At 35.9% G+C, this 21,242-nt stretch overlaps 1 protein-coding gene across 1 annotated transcript in view; it reads right to left on the bottom strand.

The window, feature by feature from the left end:
* Positions 1–468: 468 nt before the first annotated feature.
* The window catches only part of LOC149801336 (ras GTPase-activating-like protein IQGAP1), a 275,437-nt gene continuing 254,663 nt past the window's right edge, over positions 469–21,242 (bottom strand). Inside the window, exons 36-43 of the mRNA XM_089955390.1 lie at positions 20,048–20,192; positions 11,649–11,736; positions 10,866–10,972; positions 10,074–10,188; positions 9,038–9,204; positions 7,945–8,049; positions 5,927–6,035; positions 469–4,726 (exon numbers count right to left, since the gene is read on the bottom strand). Coding sequence (XP_089811516.1) covers positions 4,604–4,726; positions 5,927–6,035; positions 7,945–8,049; positions 9,038–9,204; positions 10,074–10,188; positions 10,866–10,972; positions 11,649–11,736; positions 20,048–20,192 — 959 coding nt within the window. The 3' untranslated portion in view covers positions 469–4,603. The remainder of the gene's footprint in view (positions 4,727–5,926; positions 6,036–7,944; positions 8,050–9,037; positions 9,205–10,073; positions 10,189–10,865; positions 10,973–11,648; positions 11,737–20,047; positions 20,193–21,242) is intronic.

The following is a 21,242-nucleotide window of genomic DNA, read 5'->3' as shown; positions in this document are numbered from 1 at the left end:
CAGTGTAGGATAGCAAATTTCCACCCTCAAGATCAAATTTTGTTTCTGACAATCAGCACAGCCTTGTTTCTAACGCGAACTTTTGACCCTAAAGTGGCTAGGACTAGTGAAACCACATTTTTTAAATAAAAGATTCCTGATCTGCCACAGCACAATGTGCCTGCAGATCAGGGTCTATTTACTGTGTTCTACTGATTACTCCTTACAAACTAAGCAGACCTAAATCTGCTGATGTATTATGTGATAGTATATAAAGTAACTTACCCAATTTATACCTCACCATTTCAAGCAGTTATACTGAAAGACTGAATTAAGCACATTTCCATATTTATTTATTTTTTACAAAGTGCACAAACTTCAAATTCTTAAATTTGCAGAAAATCCACAAATATGGTCATGCCGAGGGCATTGGTATCTAAAGTAACAGAATATGCTATTATTTTGGGACCCAATAATACATCGACAAAGGAGATTAGATATCTTTTATTGTTTATTTAGCAAGCATTTTCTGCATTACACATATTTATAAATTTATACATTGGCATCTTAGTGTAAATGTCAATATACAAAATGTCATAGCTATATATATATATATATATGATATAAACAAATTATGCAAGAGCTGAGGATAAACATTATCTGAGAACCATCATACAAAAATCAGATACACCGCTTCTCATACAAAATAAAAAAAGACTTACAAAAAATCAGTTGGAATGCTAATTAAAAGTTGTTTTCTTCACAAGCCTGTAAATATGCATGAACATGTATGTGTGTGTTGTTAAGAGTTCAACTACAAATGTCACTAATATTCAAGTAAATTAAAACGATAAAGGTATTGGTTAAACTGAGCTATATTCAACCAAAACTGAGACCCCCCCCCCAATTGATACAACTATGAAATGGGCCTATTCCACTGTGTATTGCGAGAAGTATTTAGGAATAGAATATACATCAAATCCTTATTATAATATCGTGCTTGGGTGCCATCAAGTATACTGCATTACAGTCAGTCTACATTATAATGAAGTACATTACAAATATAATTTCACTACATGTACATAATGAAATGGAATCATTGCCATGACCATATCGATAGTACAAGTCACATGGATTCGTATACATCCATATTCCTGTGGAAGGTCATTACTTACATGCCCCGAGAGATGCACATGACAAATTGTTTGTTAAAGTATGTAGACATTTTTCAACAAAATGAACCTGAAGGTGTGATCCAGTACAATCTGGATTGAATATCGTGCATTCTGATGTCACAATAAAAGCTATGCATATTGAAAAACAAATTCTTACTAGCATCAATTATAACAATTCCACTTGACATGCTCTTTTCTTGACCCAAGTTTAGTACATGGCCACCAGTATGTGGAAATGTTGTATATACATATATGTTTATGTAGCTACATACAGATGTGTACAGATAGTAACCATGAAGTCTGAATTAAAACAATTGTGTAAAATATAATGCAATCTGTTGAGACTCTGCTGGAAACTCTGCTTAGTTCATCCTTGATTTCAAATGAATGTCCTAACCACAGTTGTAGCACATTTAATTGGCATGTAAATAACAATGCAAAGCCATGTGATTCTTGGGACTATTGAATTGGAACTAAAACTAAAAGGAACTGTTTATTCAGTGGTATTAATTGATAATAGAATATGGTATAGCCCTTGTACATGAGCAAGATCACAATTGTCATGTAAGTGAACAATGAGGTTTACATTCATTTTGAACCCCTGCCTTCTCTCTCTCACATCAAGTCATATTTTATTTGATCAAGGCGCCACATGGATGCAAGAAGAAAAATGCAATGGAATACCTGTCATTGTCATGCATTTTCTAACTTGTCCATTCTAACATATATATTTATAATCAGATTTGATCAATGTATATTATTAGTGCACTATGGTTTAGCACAATTAAATTTGATGTATGTGAATTTAAGACTGATGATCATGTAAATATTTTAAAATCCATTTCAGTGTTTTATTTTGTACAAGATCTCTTCCCAAAAATGATATTTTTTTTACAGATTATTTTTTATTCTTTTGGAAACTGTTTTTTACATTCTTAAAATTACATAACCAAAGTGATTCCAATGTCATAATCCATATACAAGTTAATCTGGGGTATAAAACGAAGCTTAGATTTTCTGGTCAAAAAGTATCAACTTGTAGGCTGTCATGTATGGTATTTGCAAAATTCAGAACAAGAAATTGAATCTTCTATGATGATTTTATAAAATGCAAGAAACAAACCATGTCTTCCACCTAATAAATTAAACATGCATAGGTATCTAATAAAATTAACATGTACTGGTCCAAATTTTTAATAAAATAAAAATTATCAAATAAAAAAAACAAACAAAACAAACAAAATTGGAAAGCTCCTATTGCACAAACTGTTATAGAAGCACTTAGGATTGAAACATGAATTCTGCATAAGCTGTCTTGTCAGCTCTACTGAGGCATATTCTAAATACTTTGTCACTGTGATCCCTTTTTGCTTGATGAGCAGTATCTTCCACAACGAATGGATTATTCATGCAGTTTTAGAACTTTATATTTAACAGTATCTGAGAAAGTGAGTTAAATGTAGAAACTTAACAGTGAAGTCTAAGCAAAGAACAACAACAACATTAATACAGTATGAATGGTGATCCCAATGTCTGGACTATAGTCTGTAAGAAACTGTTTAATATTTAAGATATCAAAATATATAAATACACATCAGAATATTGTACACTGAATTAGCAATAATAAAAAAATATATAAATACAATGATATACTTGCTTGACTAGAAGCACTGTAGAAAAGCAAAACAATTATAAACTTCTTATCAAAATTACATCCTCGCATACAAATGCAGTCCAACTGCAAACAACACAGACCCTGATCTATGCAGACCAAGGTCTTAAATTCTACTGATTACCTCAAACAAAATGACAACATATGGTAAGATGAAGGTCAGCAGTTTCTGCATTAAGATGATAAATACAAAAATGAAATTTTTTTTTTTAACCTTAACAAGTGTCATTGTACCAATTTTTATTCCAATTTTCCAGCTCAATATTAGCTATATCTATCTATCCATCCAGATGGAAAGACTGATAAGCAGTTGTATGAATGAAATAAATGTACATCCCGGTAAAATCCACTGTATTTTCAATGTTATGTTATCCTCTCAGTAAACCTACTTTGTGCCTAGCTCTTATGACATTGATAGGGTATGCAGAATTTGAAATCTGATCAGATTAAATTTAAATCTAAAATGTAACATGCAGCAATTCAATGGATAAAATTCAGTCGAATCAGTAGGACCAGGCAGCCTGATTGGATGAAATACACCAATCTGAGTGGATGAAGTTAACTTTTAAAAGGCAGCACTCCATGGAATGATTGAAAGAAACTTTACGTTTTCAGTTTAGAATAGAAAACAAAAATGATTGACAAAATTTTAACTTATGAGAATGAATGAGACATGTCAGGTGTAGGATTACTAATGCCATGGAGTAAATTTCAAGTCCCAAAAGTAGGAAATTAACTTTAATTCAATTAAATCTTCACTTTTAAAGCACATTTAAAAAATATTGTTTCAAACTGTTTGATCAAACAATCTTCGGATAAAGCTGTCTATTGATTCCTACAAAATCACATATCTCTGCTCCTCTCAAATTCAAACTTGGCAAGTAGTTGGCAAGATACTATTGAATAAAGTAGGTCAGAAACGGTTAATAAAGAGGTTCTGTTGTAGTCAGTGTTGCATCATGAACAAGAATATTTACCCACCCCTAATTGCCAGTGGCACCTAAAATTTAACATCCCCATATCACAGGGGGGTGGGAGGAGGAGGAGACGGGACTGAGGTATATAAAATGTTCCTGACAGTTCAATCAAGCTGCTACACTGATGTAATTAATCAGTGTTGTAAAGCAGAACCAATGTTGTCTAAGAAAACTGCTTATAGTGTTGTCAATATACTGTGTCAAATTTCCATGAATTCAGTACATACAATTTTGGCAAAATGCTCATTGGTAACATGCACATTGTACAAATGTGACTGGTATTAAGGCAATTTACTCACTGGCAATATGCATATACATTGTAGAAATCTGTTGCCATCAGTTTTTAATTTGAAATGTTATAGTTTTGTTGAGTAAAAATGGAAATTTACTGTGAAAACTGAATTCATTTGATTTTATTTTCTAGCAAAAACAAAATGACATGCTGGTACTTTAACTGTGATTCGGGAAAGGGATTCTATTGTTTCCACATAAGGATCAATATTTTGTAGTCTTTAAATTTTGTTGTTGGTAGCAACCATGGATTGTTATTTATAACTGATGCCCCATAAAAAAAGAGTGAATTCACAAAATGAGCCAAGATTTATTGTTCCATACGAGATTGACTTTCTTAAGTGCTATGGTACACACTGCATACAAGACTGTAAAGCAATGTACTACTATAAATTCCATATTTCATATTTTTTTAATATCATTAGCACATTTTCTTAAAGAATGTCCAAAGATGCTGCATCTACTAGCTTCATGTTCCACAAATTTCTGCACCCCCTACACAAGAACATCTATTTCTTGTCACCACCATAGAATTTTCTATTGATGAGAAAAATAAGCAAGTTCACATTGATTTTGGTTTTCCCGAACATTTCCATGACAGCTACACCTTCATACTGCAGCTGTAGCAAGTCCTGAAATAAGGAAAAGATAAAAAGTACAGAATAAACCTAAAACAAAATTAAAACAGATTCACCAACTTACCAAGACCGCTGTAAAGTGTGATGAAATATCGTGCTTTCGTTGACTAGGAAAACATTTAAAAACATTCCCAAGTGTGACGCAGCAAAGGCATTAGCATGTTGAACTATAAAGTTTTCAAAATACAATTAGTCCTTAATAATCTCAGGTTCAGTTTCAAACCCCATGGAGGTTGCATCTTAACATGTAATACTGTATCTACTTGCTTATAAGATGGGTCCAATAGCAAACTACACAGACCCAGATCTGCCCTCGCATAATGTGACAGCAGATCTGGGTCAGTGCAGTTTGTAAGTAGTAATCAGTAGAACAAACAATACAGACCCTTATATACATCCAGATTATGCTAAGGCTGGTCAGGATCTATGTTGTTTGCAGCTGGACTCGACTTGCAAGCATGTATATACAGTATAATGCAGTAATAATTTCTTGGCTCCCTGGTGACTTAGGCTTAGTTTTGACTCAGAACTAGTGGTTTAAATACTGTACAGACCAAACTATTACAAGAATAACACGGTTTCATGTGACTAAGCTTTAGCAGAAAAATGTCTCGAGTTAATAATAGATTTATGCGACTCTGAAGTTTTTATTTCAACTTAAGTATATTAACACCTATATATTTTAGTCACAGAATTAATATATCACAAGACACACTGAAATAAGGGGACTGGTGTATTGCAATATACTGCATATCAGATTTGACTATTTATTCACACTACATCTTACCATAAAAAGAAATAGATGTATTAAGGGTCTAATGAACTGATAGTGAAAAATGTAATTAAAGAATAATAGGTCAAACTGACATACGTTTGGCATGGATGAGTTACTTTGAGAGGCATCCACATACAAATTGTCATGTGTAGCTGAAACAGAGTTCAAGATATTGAGGGAATTACTAACATACAGCTGAACATAAAACATCACTTATGTGTGAAAACTACATCATATTGATCTAATTCTGGTATGGTAGAATTACTTTCCTTTCAGAATCATTGATATACCATTTTTCAAAGTATAGGTTAAATATAACAATCAAATGGGCAAAAAGAAAAATGCACATCCCCTCTTTATTCACTGGTGAGAGGGAAAGTCTTCCTCTTTTATTAAAGCAGGGGAGATAACTCAATTACCTGGAAAACAAGATCAACCTTTTCCACATCAACTCCCATGAATTTAGCACTAACTTCAAACATTCCTGGATCAACAGTGGCCTTGATCTCAAACTGCACATTCTTAAACCTGAAAGGTAAAAAGAAAACCCTTGCTAACACGTTCAGTGAATGAGCAAATCAAGAAGTTTGTTGAAAAGGTCTGCTTGCTGGTGGAGTAAAATCTGGACCTCTTGGTCAGCAAAACTTACAACTGATGTACTGACATCTTCTGCTTAATATCAATTATAACCATACTACTATTTCATTCAAACGTTTATTCCGTTGAACATAAAAGCACAAAATTCACAGCATTGTAAAGCTTCTTAAAAAAGGTGCCTATTGGTACTGTATATACTTCTTTACAACATGGTTCACATACTTTCTGAAACAATAATTTCTAGGTCTTTTCCAGTTTTCTTCATGGATAAAATTCGTTTAAGGTTCAATTATGACATTAATGAACAGAATTAAAAAACATTTTGGCTTAGAAAACGTGCCTCTTATAAAATCAAATGCTGTTCATATTTTGAAACTCTCCCATGATGTTGTTGTTGTTCTAGGGTTTAACGCCATTTTTCAGCACAAGATAGGCTATACATGGCGGCCAGTATAACTGGTGGAGGAAGAACCCTGGAAAACCCAGGGAAGAACCACCGACCCAAGAGAAGCTACTGGCAGGCTTTCCCACATACCCATGCTAGCCGAGCCTTGGACTCGAACCCACTCAGACAGAGGTGAGATGGCAGTGATCCGGAATGGTGAGTGCTTTAGACCACTTGGGGCCCCTCTCCCATGATATCTGAATTAATCATGCCCATGTACTAAACCACAGGATGTATCACTAGAAATGTCTTACTATGACTATTGAAATTTATATAAATATACATGTAGCCCATTTTAACTGATAGAATAAAAATGTTAACTTTACTTGGCTTAACCAAAAATGATCATATGAAGAAAGGTTTTTCAAAAATTTTGAGATGCCTTTAAAAAATTATACACAGTGGTCCCCCTCTTATAAGACCAACCCTTCTGCAGCATAAGTGGCCTTTGAGATGGGAATAAACAGAGCTGAAAATATGTATATATAAAGTATGAAAGGTGTAACAACTTTTTAATTATTTAATATTTTCATTTAAAATTCATTAGCATGTTATGGAATCAATGATAATCCAGACAATAATCTTCAGAGAGATGCTACAAATGCTTGTGGTACATATAATTAGAGATTGAATGGCAACAAGTCACCTTACAACCGATGTTATAATATGATGTGTTTATTTTAATACTTAAGAAATGAAATCTATTCTATAGTTCTCACTTCCTGGCCTTTCTGCATACCTAAAATCAGGCTGATTAAAATCCTCCAGATTTCAGGTCAAAACTCCTGACCAAATTTTGAAAATCTCATGATCTGTCCTAAGCTGACCCATCTGTCGTCACATGTAAGAGTTTGTATAAGGACACATCTGTTGTATGACATAAATTATCAATCCTCCACACTAAAGGAATTCCATGGTAAGAGAGTAACTGTGAAACTTTGTAGTAAGTCAATGTATATCAGTCTAGGACTGGCATATTCTTAAAGTTTAATTTTCATTTCATACTTGTCAATTAAACTTTATTTTTGATCTGAAAATTGGCATGCAAACTATATTCTATACATCAGTCTTTCAAATTAGTGCTAAGAACGTTTCTTCACCCATGTCCACATAAAGAATTCCTCTTAAAAATGTCATATCATAAAATAACAGTTGAAATTTTGAAGAACAAATACAGAATATGAAATCTGTGCAATTTTTTTTTTTTAAACAGTGATTTCACCAAATCCAGAATGGCTGACATCTCTGTCACTACTGATGCCATCAAACGAGTTTATTCCTCTGTTGCACTATGTTTAAAAATAATAAAAAAATTTTCTTTCTTTTCGAAGCCACTTACTTTACCCCAATAATTTCGGATAATAAAATATGTAACTGTGTTATAGATACACTTACTGGTTAGGAGGAAGCCCTTCTATTTCCAGCACAACACCTTTCTCCTTCATTTTTGCACCACTGTACTTCACAGATGGGAACGTCTTACCAGATGATTTCCTTGCTCTGAGGATATGAATGGAAAAAAAAAAAAATATTATAAACATTACTATGAGTTAGTTTTCATGGTTCATACAACCCTTAGACCTTATTCCAATGACTTTCAAGAGCTTCAAAAATATTTCTAGGAGAATTTTTTTCTCGTGAAAAATTAGTTTCCTCCATTTTACATTGTTTGTTGCTGCATAAACTGATGCAATTGTGGAAGACAAAATTACAGTAGCATGTCCCTACTACAAAGGGATGCTACTCAATCTGGTAACTACCGGTATTCACATATCATTTGATCACACAAGTATCTTCTATTTCATTTATTATTGTTGGAAAATATATAAATAACAGAACATCTGATTTAAAATGTGTTACATATTTAATTCAGGTTTATTGTTTTCTAGTCCTGCAGATACATTCAAGGACAGGATACAATGATTACACTGACTACTAGATCTTCAGTGATAACACTGTGACTACTATGTCTCCAATAATAACACTGTGACTGCTCGATCTCCAATTATAACACTGTGACTGCTAGATTTCCAATGATAACAATGTGACTGCTCGATCTCCAATTATAACACTGTGACTATTATGTCTCCAGTGATAATACTGTGACTGTTAGATCTCCAGTGATAACATTGTGACTGCTAGATCTTCAATGATAACACTGTGACTGCTAGATCTTAGATCTTCAATGATAACACTGTGACTGCTAGATTTCCAGTGATAACACTGTGACTATTGTCTCCAGTGATAATACTGTGACTGTTAGATCTCCAGTAATAACACTGTGACCGCTAGATCTCCAATGATAACACTGTGACTGCTAGATCTTCAATGATAACATTGTGACTGCAAGATCTATAGTGCTGTGACACTGATAAACTAAATTCAATAAAATTCAATGATAAATCTGTTTATTTTCTCATCACTTGTCTCTAAAATCTTACAATCATAAAGACAAGAAAAACAATTTGAGGAAAAAGTTTATACTTACTTTCCTTTATTTTGTAGGTTATCAAGGCATGTTTTGACATACTGGTTGTAGTAGTCGACCTGAGACTCGTAGAATTTCAGTTTTTCATTCAAGCCCTTTAATGTGGACCTTACTTTCATTAATTCTTGTTTTCTGTTATTTCTGTACCGCCTTTGATTGCGAATATCCTGAGAAGGATAAGAAATAAACCAAGAGTAAGTTTTGTTATTAACCTGTATATGTTTTCTTATAAGTTACTCCAACTGAAATGATCCAGATCTGCCATCACACAATGTGCCAACATAATCTGGATCTTTCGTTTGCAACCGGATTCTACAAGCACTGAAGTATCTATGGTACAGTTAGTTTACCCAGAAATTTAAAGTACTACTGCACCTGTAATTTTGCATACTCTTTTTTAAAAAAATTCTGGTGTTCAAAAAATTATAGTGAACAAAATTAATCATTAATTATAAATTAATTTCTATACTTAAATAAGAAAAATACACTGCACCAAAAGCTTAACAGGATAAAAAAAAATAATAGGAAGTTATGTGGACTTGTGAAAGAAAAGCATTGAATTTGTTATGAATTTCTGGTTTACAAAATAATTAAAGTACAATTTAAGTTAAGAAATCTGGGTTCACTATGCACTGTCAACGTTTTAAGCCAGACAAGGTTAAAAACTAAACAAAATAAAATGGTGACAAAAGAAAAGCTAGAAAAGATGCACATAAAAGGAAAGTACACACTTAAATATTGAGCTTAATCTAAAACCTTTAACATTAAGCTTAATCAAGGATGTGGACCGATGAGCATACATGCAAATGGATGTCAGTGTGATTGCTGTGTTGTGCTTCCAACAAGGTGGGACTGATAGAAAATAAATTTAGCATAGGTTTTCTTAAAGACTCATAATAAATCTGGAACACAAGACACAACTATGTTTTTTGACCTCCCAAGACAGGTCCTTCACGTCAGAGCATTCTATGTTCTTTGTGGGACTTATTTCCTCATGACAGCTGTTATCTGCAGTCCCTGCTAAAAGTGGTCATACCTGTGCAATCATATTAATAAGATCCTGGTATTTGTTTTTCCTGCTGACAATGTTCTCAAGCTCCAATGTCTGTAGCATCTTCTTCACCTTTGACTTCATCATCTGGATAGGTAATCTAAGAAAGACAACAGTGCGCATTAACCTTGAGTATGTTTAGGAAATATTTTCTGACAAATTCTTTATGTCATATCAGACTCCATTGACCTAGATCTTTGATAATAAAAAGTTGTCAAGTTTCATATTCTGCCCCAAAAATGCAACAACTTAAGAACAAGTTTGTGGAATAATGATTATGTCAAAATAAATTATGTCAAACATGATCCATATGCAAGATAAAAACCTTGGGAATGCAGCCCCCCCTCCCCCCCATTGAAACTGGTCAATACACTTTGTGTGTACTGTATAAAATATGGGTATGTTTTCTGGTCCCTACCCCTGGGATTCCTGGAAAGGAGTAACAGATGTAATAAAATTCAAAATGTTAGGGTTTACAACCCTTGCATCAAGAAGGAGCAGGGCTTGAACTTACCACAAATTCTAGTTTAAAGAAAATAAAATAAAAGTCAGTATCACTTAAAGTACAAAAGAAAATATTTAAAAATCACCTAGAAACAATTTTCAGGAAAATGAAAAAGCTTTACACAATGTTGAGGAAGTACAGCTGGTAGTGTAAATGCAGATCTGCCAAAGTAAAATGAACCCCAAGTCAAGTTAAAATACTAAATGTTGCTGACCAATGTCATGATCAATAACATTTAAGTCTTATATTACTGTACTGTCCCCAAAAATTACCTGCTATCCCCAAGAATGGACTGATGGCGGACCAAGTCTCCATCCCCATAGGCTGCTTTCTTGTCTCTCAGATCTCTCTTCTTGACAAGGGCCTGATGCAGTTCCTCCTACAGACAGAAAACAGGTCACAGATAACCATTGTTTATTTATTTCTTTAAAAAAAATCCTCTGATCTTTGTAACCTATCTTGACTATTCACAGGGAAATATTAGGACTCAGATCATGCAGCCAGTAAGAATATTCCCTGTACCTATTCTTTAAGTAGACTTGGTCCTTATATACTTTAAATCTACTTGCTTAAAAATTAGATCCAGCTACAGAGTGCACAGACCCAGATCTGCCAGTGCATAATGTGCCAGCAGATTTGGGTTTATGTATCTGCCAGTGCATAATTTGCCAGCAGATTTGGGTCTATGCAGATTGTGAGAAGCAATCAACAGATCAGAGACCCCTCAACTGCCAGTGCATAATTTGCCAACAGATTTGGGTTTATGCAGATTGTAAGAAGTAATCAACAGGACAGAGACCCTGATTTGCCAGTGCAATGTTCAACAGCAGATCAGTGTTCATGTTACTTATAAGCAAGTAAATATGATAAATGTATATATTCACTGAAAGGTCAAACAGATCATCTTTGCTATATTATACTCTCAGCATTTCTCAACATTATTTACATCTGAGAAAGGAATGAGAGTAAGTTTAGCCAAATTCTATCAAATGTGATAATGATTTTAAAATTTCTGTTAAATAAAGTGCAAGTACTATATAGTTCAATTAGCTTACATTTTCATCTGATGCTGGCACTTCCATGATTTCCAACAGACTCTCTCCTGGCTGACACGCAATGATGTCTACCACCATTCTCTTTGTCCTGTGGATATATAGCACATTATAATCAATACATACAGTGACTTTGTAAATGAGGTATGGGTAATACAGTTGTATTATCAATACAGTCATACAGTGACCTTGTTATGGGGGGTATGGGTAATACAGTCATATTATCATCAAAACAGTCGTACAGTGACCTTGTTATGGGGGTATGGGTCATACAGTGACCTTGTTATGGGGGGTATGGGTAATACAGTCATAATATCATCAATACAGTCATACAGTGATGTTGTTATGGGGGTATGGGTAATACAGTCATATTATCATCAAAACAGTCGTACAGTGACCTTGTTATGGGGGTATGGGTAATACAGTCATAATATCATCAATACAGTCATACAGTGACCTTGTTATGGGAGTATGGGTAATACAGTCATATTATCATCAATACAGTCATACAGTGACCCTGTTATAGGGTATGGGTACTACAGTCATAATATCATCAATACAGTCATACAGTGACCTTGTTATGGGGTATGGGCATTACAGTCATATTATCATCAATACAGTCATACAGTGACCTTGTTATGGGAGTATGGGTAATACAGTCATAATATCATCAATACAGTCATACAGTGACCTTGTTATGGGGTATGGGCATTACAGTCATAATATCATCAATACAGTCATACAGTGACCTTGTTATAGGGTATGGGTAATACAGTCATATTATCATCAATACAGTCATACAGTGACCTTGTTATGGGAGTATGGGTAATACAGTCATATTACACCGCTCCCTCGATAACTCGCGCCCGGATAACTCGCGATCCCGCTTATAACGCGGTGTCCGTCTTGGCTCCCGATTTTTTCCAGACAAAATGTATTTAAAATATCTTTAAAATATGCTGAACATGAAAAAAATTACGATAAGAATTGATAAATTAAACCTTGATACTCTGCTCGTTTTATCATCGAAAATGGTGATTAATGCCCATAAAAATATAATCCATATTTTGCAATTTGCAAGCTCTAGAGAAGAATTAATTTCAGAGATCTCGAAAACGCTTAATTACGCGTATTTGGACGCCAATTTTTGATCTGGGACGCAGAAAATCACTGAGGCTGGAGTCCTCCATACGCATGTAATAGGTGCGCGGGAAATTTCAAAGATTTGCCGGTCCTGTTTCAGCCATCTGCTTTGTGGGAAAATGTGTTGATCAGTTTACTGTGCTGATATTTACAATGACAGAATTCAGTGACTGAAAGACTCTTTGATGTACTGTTGCTATTTCATAAGAGTACATTAAAAAAAAAAAAAGAACATGATGCAACAGCTAGGCGGCTAGTTCAAAGGCTTTGACTTGGCGGCCGAGTGAGAAAATATACTGATATTTAGTGATTGAATTCAGAGGCAGAAAGACCCAGTTTTAAAATCCTAGCGAGACCTCTGTTTAAAGATATCATATATTATGCAAGTTTTTAGGATAAATAGTTGTCATTATACTGTATATAAACAGTCTGGTGAAATAGCGATCAATGAAAACTTCTGGTAAATGTTAACAGGTGGCAACAGAGAATGAAATAAACACCAATTAAACGACTTCCTGTGTGAAAGTCACGTTTTAATCCTTTAATTCCGTTTCAGTGTAAACATTATAATCACAACATAGTCTGTTCATTGAAAACATGAAAAGAGTCAATCGACCGTCACATTGAAACCCGTGAGTACTTCTGTGAGAACCTAATTACATGTACATGCCGGCTTTGTTTTGGGGAAGTGTTTGTTGCATTAAAAAAAAAATCGATTACAAGAGACCTCGGGTGCTGGATTAAGGGTCTTGGAGCTGCCTTTGACGTAAAGCAAAACAGTAACAGAGACAACGACGACGATAGTGACTTCAAATGTTTCAGTGAAACTGATGTCATTAATGCCGAGGCTGTTTGGGAGAAATTAGTACAGACTCATGGTCCTGAGATGGGCGTTTCTCTTGGTGGAGGAGTGGATTTGTGCTGACAATGATTGCCCTACAGCCGAATACATGTCAGATGAAACTATAATTATTTCTATAGCGAACAAATTTGCAGCAGAAGACGATTCTAACTGGAGTAACACAAGTGTTGAAAGTGATGCAGACACAGATGTTGCACCCCCACCCCTCTGCACAGGAAGCAAATATTTTGATATTGCCATAAGGGGGCTGGAGACCCAAAATGTTGACTACGTAAAGCTCATGCAGTTGAGAAATCTGAGGGATTTTGCTCGGCGGCAGAGAAACCAAGGAGTAACACACACAAAAAAAATTAACTGATTTTTTCAAAAAGTGAATTGATATTTGTCAAGCGTGGCACAAACGGCAAGTATTAACTTGTTCTAATTTAATTTGTTTTAAATTTGTAGACCAATTAAATATGTCAGTACTGATTAACTCTTGTTTTTTTTTTTTTTTTCCATTTTACTTCTATCGCATTCAAATCTATCTATCTATCTATCGTTCGATCGACACTGTTTCTCGAAAAGAGTCGATCTTTTGTGTATAAAAAACTTCTAATTTGGCTCAAACAATAAAACTAGAATGCATACAATTCAACATAAAACTTAGTGACTTAGTACACAATGTGTGAAGTGGTACACATGTTCAGCGAACGGAAACCACGTGGAATAATGTTTTCGATGATCGCCTCAATATACTGTAATTTATCCTGAAATTTTTAATGTTGTCCTATGAGAAAATAATAAAGTACACCGTTATGAAGAGATATTTATTAACAGTTAATCTCAGAACGATTATAAAGTGAGTATTCAACAGTATAATCTGCCTACCCTCCCCCCCCCTTATTTTTCCGTTATGTCGTCAATCACTTTATTGGTTTTTGGGCTTATTTTATAGGTCCCTCGATAACTCGCCCCTCGCTTATAGTGCGGTCGATGTTTCTGGACCCCGATGTGCGCGAGTTATCGAGGGAATGGTGTATCATCAATACAGTCATACAGTGACCTTGTTATGGGGTATGGGCATTACAGTCATATTATCATCAATACAGTCATACAGTGACCTTGTTATGGGGTATGGGCATTACAGTCATATTATCATCAAAACAGTCATACAGTGATGTTGTTATGGGGGTATGGGTAATACAGTCATATTATCATCAATACAGTCATACAGTGACCTTATTTGGGAGGTATGGGTTATACAGTCATGGAGATTCATCCCTCAGTATGTTTCATGACTGATATGACTTGTGCTGGAGTTACATGAACATTAATTAAAGATGTAATACTGATTTCACAATATACATACACAAATACACACAACAAATAACATTAAAAAAATTATATGTAAAAAACATTTTATGTCCATGTTAAAACTTTGCTTAAATTTGATTTGCCAATGCATGCATGTAACAGCAACATTTGCAGTATCTTTGTAAAATTAAACAGAGCAACTGCAATTCAATTAACAAGCTTGCTGACGAACTCTGCAAGCAGGGGTGGGGTGGGGACAAGGAGTAATTACATTTTGTATAAATTGAATAAAAAATATGTTCTTCAATGGCCTTGTAGTCAATAGTGATAAAGTTTTGTACCAAAGTCAGACAAGCCTACCAATTAACTAAATAATCAATGGATTCAGATCAGTAAGGCTGGTAAGTATGCAGCTTACATATCATGTCTGCTATACTATTACCCTGAGATCCCCCCCCCATAATAAAAAAAAAAAAATAGAAGAAACTTTATAGCAAATTATATTTCTCTGAAAATAATTATCCAATCATATTAATGTTACGAATAACTTTGCTACCTCCTGAATCCAGCCTTACTATAGAACTGAAATGTCTACATCTATACCTTGTACAGACAATGTGAATGTTTATTTGATGTTGGGAACACCATTGAAGTAGTACCATATTAACATGCATAGTTATGGCAACATTCTTCCACCTTGTTTCCGAAGGTAATTCACCACCGGCGAATTATCAAACATTATCTGGACTGTTTAGAATGAAGACATCCTGCAAAGTGTGGGAAGCCTTGAGGATTGCCTTCATGTTCAAGAAGTTGATATGGAGGGTTCTTTCTTGTTGTGTCCACTAGCCACTGACCATCACAAAGTTTGATAGCAAGTGCCCCCCCCCCCCCATGTGTCTGAGCAGAATGGAACTCCTGACATTAACTACTCTCTGTTCTGCCACTGAATCAGGAAGTGTTTAGATCCTTATCTGCTGATCCGATGGACATGAAATCAGTCACAGCTGAGTGAGGACAGCCATCTGCAAAGAGTGCATTAGAGTCAGGAAGATTAATAAGATCTGCTGTCACATTGACGAGGAAGAGGGGTTGTAGGATAATACTGTTTACGAGTTGGGGGAGGAAAACAAACTAGGTATATATGGGTGAGGGACTCTATATCCAGAAGAGACCACGAGGGAAAGAAGGATGTGCATGTTGTAGAACAAACCGAACTTATCAAGTGCTTTTGTAGGATGTCTTCCATGTAGACATGGATGAGGAGGCCATCTGAAGGGGGTGATGATGGAGACCAATGTTTTGGTAAAAGACTAAGAATGGAGGCTGAGGCTGAAGGGTAGAGCATGAAACTGATCCACTACTCTGCTGTAGGCAACATGCAAGTATTTTCTTCATGTCACATGGATAGAAATGTGGCACATTGGACAGGTCCACATTTATTATGTATGCATTGGGTTGTATGGACAAATCGATGGACCTTGCCATTTCCATTTTGAATAATGGGGCTTTTATGAACATGTTGAGTTTATTATTGGGCACAACTTCACAATGGCTTTCTAGGCCAAGAACAACTTTAAACAGAAGCTGAAGGATGCTGGTTTTTGAACAATCCTTACTGCCTTTTTTGTCTAGAAATGCCTTCACCTCCATTTGCAATATGCTGGACTTCATCAGACAGAGTGTCTGTCATGAAGGAGGCTGATTGGGTGAGGACTAGTAAAATAGATTCCGAGCCTCTCCAAAACCAACTGTATCAACCACTTGTTGTGTGGAAATAAATTGGTAAAAGAGCTGTGGAACAGAAAGAGCTTGGAACCCACCGTAGGATTGCCTGGGGATAGTAGAAGAGGCAAGCAAGTCATTGTTGGCAGTGAGAGATCAGGAGCAGGAGAAATCCTGTTATCTCCATCCCTTTCCCACCTGTCTGTGAGAAGAAGGGCAAGACGATCTCCTATTCCTCACTTCACCTCTGTAATTTTGCCACATCTGAGTAGAGCCTCTACCATATCTCTGACCACTGTTATCCAATCTTCAATGTTGCGTGGGGCCAACTAAAAATGTATTTTGTACTGACAACTGAAAAGGCAGCTCATATTGTCTGACTTCCTTAATATGTCTCCCAGCCAGTAGTGGGGGCTTGAAAGAAAGCAAGTACGAAGTCACTATGTGGTGTGATCTGAGTGACACAGAGCTCAGCAGAGTGTCCCTTCATATTAGATATAAGTTGAAGGAAGTTGTTAGGGCAATAACCATAGTGATGAGCTGCCCTATTAATGATTTTGCAGCTGTGAGCATCTCAGATGTGATCATTCCAGGTCTTCTCTGCCAAGCAGTACACCACCACAGAGGCAAAGTCCAAGAGAGAGGAAATTTAAACCAGATTCATTCCATACAATTTTTGAAACTACATTAAAAGAAATTTTGTCTGCCTTGTAATAAAGAGGTGCAGACATACTGATGGCAGTGAAATTTTTGTAAAAGCTTGTAAAATTCAATGGCTATTTCCACAATCACCAAAGATTGGGGTAGAACTATAAAGGATGGATGTACAATATCTTCATCCTCATCAATTGAAGCAATGATTTTATATCCTGTTCTTGTATCCAGCAGTGGGGTAGAAGATAGGATTCAAAATATTTCCTGTATGACAGCTTTAAAACTGAATACGGTCTTTCCAATGGCAAAATCAGAATTATCACGAGACTCAAAGTCGGAACATCAACTTGAGGGTCCTAGTCCTCCTGTCATACCATAAGGCAAAGGTGCTGCATCGTCACCGTGCATTGCCACATATCTAACTAACCGTCAGGCTATGAAAGGTGGTACTGAGTCATCCAGGACTGCTTGAGTACTAAGGTGATGGCCTGGAACAGCCAGCTTAACTAGGTAGACTGCTCTGCTTGTGAGTGTTACATCATTACTGGTGCAGATAGGATGGTTTGACAGCTAGCCAGCCTGGGCAGTGAAGTCAGGCACATTGTTGCTGATTGTACATATTTGAAAACTCTTACATAGTCTAATGCAGCAGAAAGGTTTTCAGAAAGCATGAACATTACGGCCAGCTAAAGGTTTAGTAAAGAAACTTAAAACTTAATCACCCCCAGTACAGTTTCACAAACTGCAACTTCCAGATTCTATGCAGCTCAATGGTTTCATGCAATCTCTCGACTTCACATATTCCTTGGCTTTCTTTTCAATTTGCAACTGTCAATCATCTCTCACGCCAATAAACATAATTGGTGCTCTTCCTCCTTTTTTCCCAAGAATCTGAATCCTTTTCATTCTTCTGTATAAACTATTAGAGGTTTTTAAGAGATCCCTTTGTCTTGAACATGTGTCACTTGTTGGATGCCATTTTCAGAAAATTCTATAAGCTACAGCTTGATCTTGCAAACATTTTACATGAAAAAATTAGCAGCTGAAAATGTCCGAAATACTCCTATATAGTTGGTCTGGTTCCCTGACCATATCTAATACTAAACTCGGATCCAAGTGGTAAATACACCACCATAAGAAACATGTTGGCTGTGTTGGTTGGCAAAATCGTAAAACACTCCCTTGCGCCCAAGTTTTATTGCCTGTCATGCCAGGGTGGCGGGCTGGACTTATACCCAGTGGTTTCCCTAGATTTAAATAATGCAACTTCATTGTACTTGTTTGTTGACAAAACTTAATGAATCATAGTGGTCCTCAATTCTGTATCTCTGTTGGCATATGGCTGTATTATTTCCTCTGTATGAGGCAATTTAATGAGTGATGGGGGAGGCATTCCTGCATCCCCGGTTAAATCAGAGGTAGAGTGTAAACATAATACATCGTGTTCACCAGATTTGGGCTAGGCTCTTTTCACCATGTTCTTGAGACATATATTTTAAGAATATTTGACCCTACATTTTCTGTTCCGAAACAGCACGCCATGGAGGCACTGGATTAAGAACATTCCATGCTGGCAAAGCAGGACATGTAATTCACTTCCCCCACCTTAAATCGCCTGCACTATTTACATTTTATAGCTATGTTTCCACAGACTATTTGAAAATATAACAATACACAACAGGTGCAAATAAACGGTGAGATAATGGCTATCAAACATCAAATTAAGAATTCATATTTCTGTATACATTCTAAATCAACAATAGTCTGCGAGTTGAAGAAAAAAAAAACTGCTGGATGGCTATCAGAAAGAAAATAGAAATCCATGGATTCACACAGGTCTGTTGACAGGATATAGATTAAGTTAAAACTGGCTATATCTGGTATATAACGTGATATTTAGTGAGGTAACAGGAGGTAATCAGAAAGAGTTGTCTATACAAAGCATGGACAGGGAGACTTTTTAAGTCTATGGGAGGCCTGGATTTCAAAGGTAGCAGATGTAATGTGACTGAGTAAAGTATTTGATGAATAAACACTTTCTTCAACTCCTGTACCACTGACAACTTGGAAATGCCAATCAATGAGCACCCAGGCTGAGTCATACCAAAGACTTACAAAAATGGTACTAACAGCTGCCTCGCTAGATGTTCAGCATTAAGAGGTTAGTGTTAGGACTGGTCGGCCTGGTGTCAGGAAAATGCGACTGGATGGGATATCATGCTACATGTCTGTGGCATGATGCCCCAGTGCTTGACATCACTATAAACTGCCACACTGCAGACATCATAGCGACATGACTGAAAAATTGTTAAAGCTACGTAAAAAGTACTAATCTCACACACACACACACACACTCAATGAACATGGTTATTGAGAATCCTGGCATACATTTTTCGGAATCTCTTCAGCCCATCCAGCAACAGCAACTTCTACAATCATATTACATTATTCAATGAACATGTACATACCTGTACACAGTAATATTTAAGTCCCAATGAGAATAAATTGTGTTTCCATTCCTCATTCACATACCTTAATACCTCTAACATCATTGGCTACAGAATTAACCATAAACGTTAGTCTACCAAAACAAATTATATACATCTTTAGTTCCTCTTCATTTCTACCACTATTTTTTGGCCTGTTTATAATGCGTCTCTTGTAGCAACCAACAAATCTTCCAAAGATGGTATCCCCATGAAAATATGTGAACTGACAGTACCTGATCAACTGGGTTTTGATGTCTGTTTGGTCATCTTCTGGCAACTCAAACTTGTTGGTCAGTGTTAGGGTGATCTCTGTCTTGGAAAGCTGTTGTCTGAGTTGTTCTGCCATGTTTTCATCTCCCGTCATTTCTGCCTCCATGCCTAAACAGAAGACACGAATTTGAATATGGCATTGCAGCAAGATGGCTGTTGATGGATTTTCTTAAAATCTCAAAACATTTCTAAATGGAAATGAAAATAAAATGCTGAAAACTGTACATAAGAACATGACCACAAAACCTAAATATTCATCATGGATGGAGATATAAGTGAATATGCATACAGATGCCAAACTGTTTGCTAGGTATGTCATGTTTCTGCTAAGTCTTGTTGATTAAAATATTTCTCCTTCTGGACAAAATAGTCATTTCTCCTGTGTGTCCTATGTTAAAACTTCTGCTGTTTGAATGGTTTTTGCGAATTCCCTTAACTTTTCATGACTAACCGTACATACTCATCTGTAAGACGAGACCAACTGCAAGCTGTACAGACCCAGATCTGCCGTTGCATAATGTGCAGGCAGATCTGGGTCTGTGCAGTTTGTTAGGAGTAGTCAGTAGAACAAACAAGACAGACCTGATCTGCAGGTGCATTATGCTACGGCAGACCAGGATCTTGTTGTTTGCAGTTTGCCTTGACTTATAAGCAAGTAAATACAGGATATAGCTTCCCTAAGATAGCAAGGTCCTCTAACTTTCCTTGGGTGAATAGCCCATCCACAAAAGAAACAAATATGTAGTTATCTATTCTATCCACCCAGGCATAGTGTCTGTTAGAAAGAGGAAAGATCTGTTGCAGGTTGCAGACATAGGATGTGGGAATTTACCATGCATTAACTGAAAAGATAATCGTCATATTTTGGGTCCATGCATTATTGGTGCAAAGACATCAGGTAATGGATGACGGGCAGAAAGATGGACAAGAAGGTATAAATGTTGAAACAAAATAATTCCTAATAACAAAGAGCACATCTATGTGGAAAGCTTCAGAGATATCTTGAATGATTTTGAAGTTTTTCTCCAGAAACAACAATGTGCATGATGGATGGAAAAAAGGATTAATGGATGTAAGAGAAAAATATTAAATAGATAACACTGAAGAAAAAAAAAAAACCAATCAAAATTATAGGGACTGACAGATGGAAGGACTAAG

The sequence above is a fragment of the Sinohyriopsis cumingii genome, chromosome 4, assembly GCF_028554795.1.
Source record: "Sinohyriopsis cumingii isolate HCF-2022 chromosome 4, ASM2855479v2, whole genome shotgun sequence".
Taxonomy (NCBI): domain Eukaryota; kingdom Metazoa; phylum Mollusca; class Bivalvia; order Unionida; family Unionidae; genus Sinohyriopsis; species Sinohyriopsis cumingii.
Note: the sequence above shows the minus strand (reverse complement) of the source record. Positions and strands in the feature narration are given on the sequence as shown.